The following is an 11137-nucleotide window of genomic DNA, read 5'->3' on the forward strand; positions in this document are numbered from 1 at the left end:
TTAAATCGACATCCGCGTCAACTTCAATCACCTTCCTTCGGCAACTGTTCGCCACCCATGGCATTCCGGGCGAAATCGTGTCCGTCAATGGAACTGATTTCATCACCGAGGAGTTTAAGTTGTTTACGAAAAACAATCGGATTCGTCAATCAACGAACAGGCCGAACGAATGGTTCAAACCACGAAGAGTTACTTGAATAAACTAGATCGTCACACGGATGCCAACTTAGCTTTAGCTCGTTTCTTGTTTCTTTGACAAATTAAGTCCAGGCGAAAGATCATATGATAAGATCGGCCCAAACTAAAAAGTCTTTTTTAACAGGCAGCCCTGTTTGTGTCCGAAACTATGCAAGCGGTCCTAAGTGGCTTGAGAGCCACGTTTCGAAGCGAACGGGACCGATTTCCTATTCGGTGTGTCTTGAGGACGACCGAACAGTCAAGCGACATCTGGATCAGCTCCGATTGCGCAGTCCTTCGCAGCAGCCAACACTAGAGGAGACAGCATCACCAACTTGCTGTTCCACTCCAACCCCAGCTGAAGCGGTAGCTGGCGGATCCAAAACTCCAGCTGAGCCACAGCGTTCACCTGAGTCAAACGGGACTGGAGGACCGCCATGCAGATCGACCCGTGACCGTCGCCACCCCCAGCTCTACGATCCGTCTGGGTGTAAAGGGGTGTTATGTATGCGACTGTACTCTCTCGCGCGGCGATCTCGTTCGACTAAAGTCAGTCTTCACTCAATCGTGAGCCCCTGCAGATTGAGCTGCAGTCACGGCAGTTCATCAATTCCCCGTCATAATAATAACCGCCTGTACTAATTGCTAATCCTATTTAATTACTTAAATAAATTTAATATATGCTTGTGCATACATAAACTTGTGTTGAAACTGAACTTTCAAAACAAACAGTTACAGAAAAAGCACAGTTTCTGTCTTTCTAGACATAGAAGGTGCGTTCAACAACATCCTGCCATGTTCAATAATCAATGCGCTGACGAGACTAGAGGTAGACGATCAATTTGTGCGCCTAACAAAGCAGATCCTGATAAGATACGTTAGAAGAGGCACTCCGCAAGGAGATATACTCTCACCCCTACTGTGGAACGTGGCGGTTAATAGCCAACTACGATTTCTAGAAGGTGGTGGTTGCAAGGTTATTGCTTATGCGGATGATGTCGCAATTGCCTTCTCTGAAAAATTTTCCCAAACTCCATGTGACCGCGTGACGGACAAACTTAGGGTTCTCTCAACATAGGCAGTTAGGAATGGACTTGGTGTAAACCCATTCAAAACCAAGCTAGTCCTCTTCACTAGGAAGTAAAAAATACCAAATTTAAGGTTTCCAAAACTATCAGGAGTAACACTCTCCCTTAGCGGTAGCGCCAAGTACCTAGGGATTACGCTAGACAGGAAACTGGACTGGAAGTCAAAAACTATGGATAGAGCTAACAAGACAACAATCGCGCTCTATACATGCCGAAAAGGCATTGGCCTCAAAAGGGGAATGTCCCCAAATACCCATACTTTTCTACGGGGTGGTAGTCTGGTGGCCTGGTCTCACAAACTCCGCATGTAGAGAGAGACTTAGGAAAATGCAAAGGATAGCGGAGGTCTGCATTACAGGCAGCCTACGTACCACACCGATAAACGCCCTAGACTTCATACTCGACCTATTACCTGAAGAGATAGTGGAGACCAAGATAGCCTCGCTATCGGCAGCACTTACTGGCAATCAAGACACAATCTGTATCTTCTCAGACAGTCAAGCGGCAATCAAAGCCCTTGACGGATTTTCATCCAACTCTTGGACAGTGAATGACTGTCGCAGATATCTTAACGAGATGGCAGAACAGTATGACATCCACCTCAAATGGGTGCCCGGACATCGTATTCCCGGAGAAGAAACTAGTAGGCATCCCTTTAGCTACGTGTAGACTAAAATACAGGGATCACTTTGACCGCGCAGCACTGAGGAAATGGAGAAACTGCAGGTACTCACGCATGATATGGACTATCCGCTCTAGGAAAAGATCAATGATGCTTGTCGCCCTCAATAGGCAGGACTGCCGTCTGGCAATCAAGGCCATCACGGGACATTGGTTAATAGGAGAACACGCGGCTAGATTAGTGGTGCCACATTATGATTACTGCAGGAGCTGAGGGGATGTAGAAGAGGAAAAGACAGTCGCACACCTCCTGTATTAATACCCTGCGCTGGGGCGCAGCCGACTCAATGTAGGACCTCTTGCCTGAGCGGTACCACAAGGAGCCCCAGCGGCTCAAGGGGATGTAGGTGTCAGTGACTGGCCCCGCCTCGCCGCCTTAACCTAACCTAACCCAGTAGATATCTTGAAAAATCTATACTACTGAAGGTTTTTTTATATTTAAGTAAAAGCATGTTTTCAGTATTTTTTAAGGGGTTACGCCATCCTGAAATTTTCAAAAAATTTCAATTTTTTTTTACTTAATTTAAAAGACTATATTCTTACGCGTATTTTAAGACGTCCCCGAAGACAATATCTTGATAATTATGGAAGTTATGTTTATTTGAAATCGGCACGGCAGGAGGGCACCTAAGACACTTCTTTTTCTTCTTTTGCGTTTTTCTCGAAACCACTTTTTCCAAGACGGTGGGCATGATAACTCAAAAACTGTTCAACCGATTGACTTGAAAATTGAAACACATCTTCTTACATAGATTTTCCACAGAGTGACGTAGGATTTTTTCGATCCAATGAATAGAAATTTTTGTATTCAATTTTAAGTACGAAATTTTTTGCTAAAAAAATTGAGTCAATATTTGAAGTGCTCTCATTTGCGTAATTATACCCTTGCAGAGGGTATTATAATTTTGGTCAAAAGTGTGCAACGCAGTGAAGGAGACATCTCCGACCCTATAAAGTATATATATTCTTGATCAGGATCACCTCCTGAGTGGATATGAGCATGTCCGTCTGTCCGTCTGTCTGTCCGTCTGTCTGTCCGTCTGTCTGTTTCTACGCAAACTAGTCTCTCAGTTTTAAAGCTATCGTCTTGAAACTTTGCACACATCCTTCTTTCCTTTGCACGCAGTATATAAGTCGGAACGGCCCGGATCGGTCGACTATATCCTATAGCTGCCATATAACTGATTGATCGGAAATGGTATAACTTTGGTGTTTTTAAAGTTAGAGAGTTCAAATTTCATAAGGATGAAAAGTTGTTTTTTTTGTACTCGCTGTAGTCATTGACGTCGTGGTACTTTGAATTGCAGTGGTTGTCGCTGTGATTGCAGAAATTGTAGCACTGCTAGTTGTTGGTGCGAAATTTGTTTCCGATATTGGAGGGCGGGCTTGACACTGCGAACTCCATGACGCGGGAATCGGAGTGAGCAGAGCGGGTCTGTGCCCTTTGGGTTTCAGCGGTCACTAAAGACAGGTTGCTCTTAATCGCCGATTTTTCCACTTCGGTATCGCGGGTTGAAAAGTAAGAGTAGAAGCCGTTTCTTTGGTTCACTGAACTTCTACGCTCGTTCTCTTGCTCGTTGCTCAATGAGCTCATTGCGTGGCACTTATTTATTTAAAACAATGCACTAGTTTTGGTTTAGCACATCACAACTGTTATAAAAAGTTTGTTTATTGCTTTTTATAAATTGTGGTTCAGCGTCTTTTCGCTTATGTTGGATTGCTAGTTTTTTTTTTTGATTAGCTGTTTTATGTTGCAGTTTTCCCGGAGCTCGGAAAAAACACTCCCGCTCAGTTGGGTAGTTCGATGGTTGACGAGGAATTTTTAACATGGTTTATTAGACCTAGGGACAAGTTAAACTTTAGTTAAACCACTTTAGTTGTGGGATATTAAAGTCTGGTCATAAGATTGAAAACGGATTGAAAAGAGGACAGAATGATGTTATTGCAAATAAATTGTATGCCACTTAACTCTTGTGATTTCCAATTGATTTCCAATTACAACCAATTACAAAACAAAATCTGAAAAAAGTCCGCTATCAGAAATAGTCGGGCGATGGTTATGAAATTTTGGTAAATCGGAACAACTAACCTAAATTAAAAAAAACATCTGAATAAAATGAAATTTGTATGAAGTTCGAATAATGATGCGCAGTATGCTCCAGTTATACTTTTTCTTTTTCAAGATAGTCGATAAAAATAATTCTATGGCTGTCCCAAAAAACACTCGCCATCACTTCCCCAGCCGAATACACAGTTTAATGTTTTTTTGGGGCCGGTTCCTCCTTGGATTGGATTTTTGTTTCGGGCGTATAATGATGAACGCAAGTTTCGTCTACAGTTATCAATCGGCGCCAAATCTCGGTTTTATTGCCTCTAAACTGAGCCAACATAGCGCTGGAAATTTTCATTTCCAAACGCAAACGTAAGCAAACGCGGCTCCCAACGCGCGGACAGCCCAAATCTTGTTTTAATATGTGACAAACACGTTCTTTTGACATCTTCATAATCTCAGCTATTTCCCTAACTTTAATCTGGCGGTGTCTAGTACCAATTGATAAACTTTGGCGATGATATCGTTAGTGGTTACAGTTTTTGGGCGCCCAGGACGTTCATAATCTTCCAAGCTCCTGCGACCACGTTTAAATTCACCTGCCCAAAATTTTACGGTGGTAAACGATGGTGCAGAGTTACTATACACAGAGTCCAACTCATCTTTGATTTGGAAAGGCGTATTGCCTTTCAAAAATAAAAATTTAATTACAGCTCGATGTTAAATTTTTTTCATTTTGGGGAAATCACCGAAATAGACTCACAAAAACGACTGTCAACATATAATTGCACAAGATAAATTTTTTTTGAAATTTTGGCGAGTATTTATTATAATAGGCACAATTTAAAGTAGAAACTTTTTTTCAGATGTGCCGCTAGCTTCACGTTGAGGTCGGTTACTTATCAAACAGCCCTCGTATGGCAGCTATAGTATATATTCGGCGGGTCCTTATGAAATTTGGTACGTTGGTATTATTTTGCCAAAAAAAAAAATCCCAACTGTCTTACTCAAAAAACGCCAAAATTATATCATTTCCAATCAATCAGTAATCAGTCAGTCGGCCGATCCCGGCCGCTTCGACTTATATACTGCGTGCAATGGAAAGAAGGGGGTGTTCCAAATTTCAAGCTTTAAAAATTGAGAGACTAGGTCGCGTAGAAACATACAGACGGACATGCTTATATCAACTAGGGAGGTGATCCTGATCAAGAATATATATACTTTGTAGAGTCGGTGATGTCTCCTTCACTGCGTTGCACACTTTTGACCAAAATTAAAATACATTTTGCAAGGGTATACAAAAAAACACACTGAAACATTTCCAAAAAAATAAAAATAATTTAGACATGGCAATGAAAAACAAGCAATTAAAAGCCATTATGGAAGGCGCAGTTGCAATCGCTCTCGTCGCGCAAAAATTGTTTCCAACAAAAATTATAGGATTTTCAGAAACGCTTAGGTGGTGTATATAGGGATGCCAAAATCAGAATAGGTATTATACACTATGAAACCTTAGATATTATGAAGTCCCTTCTAGACTTCGAGGATAAAATGAGACGTACGTTTCATGGAGGCAAGCGGCGCACACCGCATATAAGACGTACGAAGGTAGTTCAAAACGCTACCAAGCCTTATTAATACTTAGAAATAATATAAAAGGTTCAGCTGATATGGTTTTATCGTCGTTCGACACTCCTTTCAACTTTAAAGCAGTGGTCGGCAGGGCCCTATTCCAGGGACATAAGAAATTTTACTTCCCAAGATTGCCTTATACACACAGTATAAACGTATGGAAAGTCATGCTCGCAGCCTACTTTCTGCTCCCTTCAGTAACAAAAATCATGAAGGAGAAAATTCACTAAAATTAGACATAGACGTCCGGAGAAAAAAACCAAAGGAAGAATAAACAATAGCAATAAAAAATGCAAAGACAGTGAGAAAGAGAGATATAAAGGGGGAGAGAATTTTATTTGATTTCTTGTAGCAATTATTAGACATCCTTATCCCAGTACCGTGAGAGACTAAGAGTCATACTTTTTCTTTTGAGTTCGAAGTTTGAACTTAAAAAACGAAACACTTTTTCAAGACTTTGATAAGATAACTATATAAATATTAAATTATTAAATTAATTAAAAAAAAAATTAAATAAAGTTAAAAAAAAAGTAAAAGTTGTATTGTTTATAAAGTTTTTTAAAACATACATTTTTGTTAAGTTTTTATAGACTTTATAAACATTACAAAAATGTTGGAATCAAGCTAAAATTATTTTTTCAAGATTTACATTTTAACATTGCGGTTTTTTATAGTAACTATTTTATTTTAATACAAATTTTACATTGTTTTTATTTAAGTACATTACGTAAAAATGTAAATTTAATTTTTATCTAAAACGGAACGGTCACATTATGTATGTTAACAATTGCGCGTTGTGTAGTGTTTATTCTTTTAAAAGGGTAAGTTTATAACAGTAGTCGGCAGGGCCCTATTCCAGGGGCATAGGATATTTCTCTGCCGCTCACACACAGTATAAAACGTATGGAACGTCATGCTCTCAGCATACTCACTGCTATTCCTTACTAATACTCATTCCTTAAATTGATATCAATGTATTGGGTGCCGACCACTGGTTTATAACCATTTCAGTATACGTTGTCTTTCATGCCTAGTACCACTAATCTACAGCAACCCATTTCATAAAACGAAAATATCAGAAAGCATTCAATGAGATATATGAGCGTAAGATGAACGAACGATGAGCGTAAGAAAGAGAGTAAGAACTCGCTCTAGGGCCTGTCGTAGGAAATTTTGCGTCCATTTTCTTTGTATGAAATTAAAGGGGCAAAAAATTCTCCAGGTCATCTCATACAAAAACTCTTAAACGATTTTCATATACGGCGACTATGTAATTCCCTATGAGTGGTGAACAGGTACTAGAGAGTTCCCTTGTGAAGCCCACAACACTGCAATATAAAAAATTTTACCACTTTTTCTGGGCAAAACTGCATAGCATTCACAATAGTAAAAATAACTTATATAAGATTAAAATCTTTTCGCTAGGGACTTGAAAAATGTTCTTTGGTGCGTGTTGGCATCCCCATGTAAATTACAGGTATTTTTATTATCTGAGTACGGGGTCAACCCTGTCAACCCCTGACGCTGTTTTTGCCTCTCGCTCACTCCTGAAAACAGTTTTAGTCGATCTGAGTACTAGGCTTTAAGGGCAGGGATGTTTTGTTGTCAATAACAACGTTCACCTTACCATGACAAAACAACTTTACATATGGTATTAAGTCGCATTATTTTTGCCATGGAAGAATTAAAAAAAATTGAACTGTACATTGACGAGATTTACAGACTACGGGTCTGCGACCCATATATTGGTAACCAGAAAATCAAACTGCGTCAAAAATGCTTGGAATATTCAAAAATATTAGATTCATTTAAAATGGTATCATATAGTTTATTTAAAATTACCAAAATGATTGCTAAAGATGTTAACAATGAAAAAATTCGTGGCATTGGAACCCAAAACCAGCTTAAAAACACATCGGGTGGGAACCGGAATAACCATCGTATGCATCAGTGTTTAATTTTTGAAGTAAATTCAAAATTACACCGCTTAAAAAGAGAGCACCAGCTTTTGCAGAATATAGAGTCTGAGCAAATTGAGATAATTTCCAATTTCATTGTGAATCAATAAAAAATTTCGATTAAAATTTTGATTAAACTATATTATATAAATAATAAAAAATTAAAAAAATAACTTACTATTTAAGGTGATTTTTAAGGAATTTAAGGTGAGTATTTCGTTTATTTAAATTAGATTTTTCACTCGTACTCGTACAGTATTATTTACTTTAGTATTGTAAGTATTATTGTAAGTTGTAGGTATTTTACAAGTAAGTTATATTTGTGCAAATTTTTTTAACAGACAGAAGAAATTTTTTTAGATCTCATCAGCCTTGACTTTTAAAAAAGTTCTGGATGTCGAGGATTAAGCTGGAAGAAACCAGAAGCTCGAACAATGACTCGAGTGGCTCAATCCATGAAACACATTTAATTTCATGGTGGCGAACCGCATGCCCTAGCGTGCTCGTGAAAACACCATATAACATACATACATAAATATAATTAACAACATTAAAAATTTTCTTTGTGCGTCTGATCTGAGGGAGTTAGTTAGACAGTTCTAGTTAGATAATTTTTCTATGTAGAAAAATTACGAAAGGAATTTTTTACTTGTTTAGCATAGTACTGTGACGACGAAAATCCGCTGTCGCACGAGTGACAGGTGTCAAACTCCATATAAAAAAAAACAGTGTAAAAAAAGGAAGAAGAAGAAATTTTTGTCTCCTAGATTTTTCCGGTACTCTGACGACGAAAATTTTAGCTATCGAATTGAATGGCGTTGCCGGATAAAAAAAATAAACAGCTGATTTTGGGGTGTGGAAAGAATTAATTTTATTTATTTCGATAGCTAAAACATGGAGCGAAAATTTAAAGAAAAAAAATAATCGGACCGAAAAATTTTTGACCCGCGAGGATAAAGTCAAGCTAATTAGTGCGGTCAAGGCGAAGCCCATAATATGGGATTTGACCAGGGCCGTAGCTAGAGCCTCGGGGGCCCTGGGGCAACAGGTAAACTTGGGGCCCCTATTATGATTTTGATATTTTGATTTTGATGCAATCAAGCCTATGGTAGTGAGCGGAGAACCAAAGCCGGCCACGCCGGCTTTGACCTTGACTTTATTATATGGCCTTGGTTATTTACAAATCAATTACCGCTCTCGACGGACACTGCTCCAGATGTTTGTTCCTTTTAGACTTCCGCTCAGCTCCCCTATCGGCGCTTATCCGCCCGTCGCTGTTCCGTGTTGGTCGTCAATAAGGGCACCGGCCAGGCATACGCCGTGTCTTGGTGTCTATTCAGGTACCGGCAGCCGGTTCAGGTCATCCAGGTGTTTAAAAGTCATGGTGTTTAGATGTTTGGAAAATCTTTTAATTTATTTGTCAATGTTTATATTGTTCCCTTCAAAGTATTCCCCCTAAGATACAATACACTTATGCCAACGGTTTTTCCAATCCTCAAAGCACTTTCCATAAGCACTTTTCCGTATAGCCTTGAGATCTTCCAGCGATGCGTGCTTTTTTGATTCTTTGATCCATATTTTTCAATAGCAATAAATTGCCGAGCACGCAAAACAACTTGTAACCTTTACACCTCTCACAACCAAACAAAAAAGGGGATTCAATTGAAACTTGGTACAGATGTTAGGGCACAGTGTACCAACATAACAAAGCAAAAAAAAATCGATAATCAAAAATATGTTTCCCGCAAAATTTGTAAAGTCACCTTAAGCCTAGTACTGAGTTGACGAAAATCCGCTGTCGAACGAGTGACAGCTGTCAAACTCCATATAAAAAAAACGGTGTAAAAAAAGGAGGAAGAAGAAATGTTTGCCTCCTAGATTTTGCGGGTACTGTGTTGACGAAAATATTTGTTATCGAATTGAATGGCGTTGCCGGATCAAAAAAAAATAAACAGATGATCTCGGGGAGTTGAAAGAACTAATTTTATTTATTTCGAAAGCTAAAACATGGCGGAAAAATTGATGAAAGGAAAAAATAGTCGGCCCGAAAAATTTTCGGCGCGCGAGGATGAATTGCAATTAATTAGTGCGGTCAGGGCGAAGCCCATAATATAGGATTTGACCCGCATGGAGCATTTTAATGCCATAAAATGATTTGTGATTGATTTTGATTTTGACACAGTTTTCTATTTCTTAATCATTTCGTTAGCGGCGAAAAAAATAAAGAAAACACAAACATCCAATTGATTTGAATTCATTTTTGCTTATTGGTTTTTTGTTTACAAACAACAGCTGTTCAGTATTACCTTTTTTCTTAATTTTTTTGGTCACACTAGCTCGGTAGCTGAATAAAGTGCGATATCGTTATCGGATTTTCAACAGCGGATTTTCGTCGTCACAGTACTAGGCTTTAGATAAAAAACATTCGCCAAAAGTTTATCAGTTTGGAAGAAATTTGCGTAAGTGTTAAAGTGTGAATCTTTTTGTGAATCTAAATAATTTGAGTCTCTAGACAAAATATTTTTTCTAATTGTATGACATTAGGTGTGGCATAAACGACATAATTATACTTTTGGATAGTTATAGTACGCAGTATTATAGTGTGGAATGTTGGTCAGTCTATTCGTCGGTTTTTACTAGAGATGAATCGGATATCCGGTAACTATCCGATATCCGGCCGCCATGATACTATCCGGCCGTATACCGGATAGCTACAATTGGGCCGGATAGATATCCGACCGATTTAAAAAAAAAGCTGTATAAAATAAACATATGTATTTAAAACAGTGGTCGGCACCCCAATACATTGATATGATTTTACCGCATTAGTGTAAGTAACGAATAGCAGAAAGTAGGCTGTGAGTATGACGTTTCACACATGTATACTGTGTGTGTGTGGCAGAGCTCGGGCAGAGAAATTTCCTATGCCCCCGAGATAGGGCCGTGCCGACCTCTGATTTAAAACATATAAACATAAATAGATAATATCTTGCAATAACCTATGCTCAGGTGGACTTAGCTCTTGCTGGATCGTCAGCAGTTTTTCTTGAGCTAGACCTAAAAATGAATGATACAAAAAAAAACTATAAAAAACATGGTAAAACTATACAAGGTAGTCTCGTCGGCTGCATTGTACCATGGATACAACTGTTAACTTCACTCATCAACGAAAAGACCCAAATCGAACCGAGTCCAACCGATCGTTGGAGCAACGTCTACGCAAACGGCTGAGTTTTGCAAAACTTTCGGCCGGCCGAATATCCGGTATCCGTTTCATCTCTAGTTTCTATGCAACCCCTATATCTAGTGTTGGGTAAATATAGTACTCTTTTGGGGGAACTTGTTCACTTGTCAGTGCATTATCAAGCTACTAATTCGGCATCTAAAGCTAGCGAGCATCTGCTCAGCCTATTATCGACGGTTTGCGTCTCTCTCGTTCGTTGTCTTATTGCGCTCGCACCCTAAATTGGATTTCACACATACATATATAAGATCCCTATTTCATATGCGGTCAAATAAAGATTTTATAACGTTTAATTTAATACAATTTG

General features: G+C 38.9%; 1 protein-coding gene across 1 annotated transcript; it reads left to right on the forward strand.

Annotated features, from left to right (window-relative positions):
- Window positions 1–7142: 7142 nt before the first annotated feature.
- IFT20 (intraflagellar transport 20) lies at window positions 7143–8699 on the forward strand. Its single transcript, XM_043210857.2, has 2 exons — window positions 7143–7793; window positions 7947–8699. Exon 1 carries the CDS (start codon window positions 7277–7279, stop codon window positions 7694–7696), a length of 420 nt encoding a protein of 139 aa, XP_043066792.1. The 5' UTR covers window positions 7143–7276; the 3' UTR covers window positions 7697–7793; window positions 7947–8699.
- The last annotated feature ends 2438 nt before the right edge of the window (window positions 8700–11137 follow it).

This window comes from Drosophila bipectinata, chromosome 2R, assembly GCF_030179905.1.
Source record: "Drosophila bipectinata strain 14024-0381.07 chromosome 2R, DbipHiC1v2, whole genome shotgun sequence".
Taxonomy (NCBI): Eukaryota; Metazoa; Arthropoda; class Insecta; order Diptera; family Drosophilidae; genus Drosophila; species Drosophila bipectinata.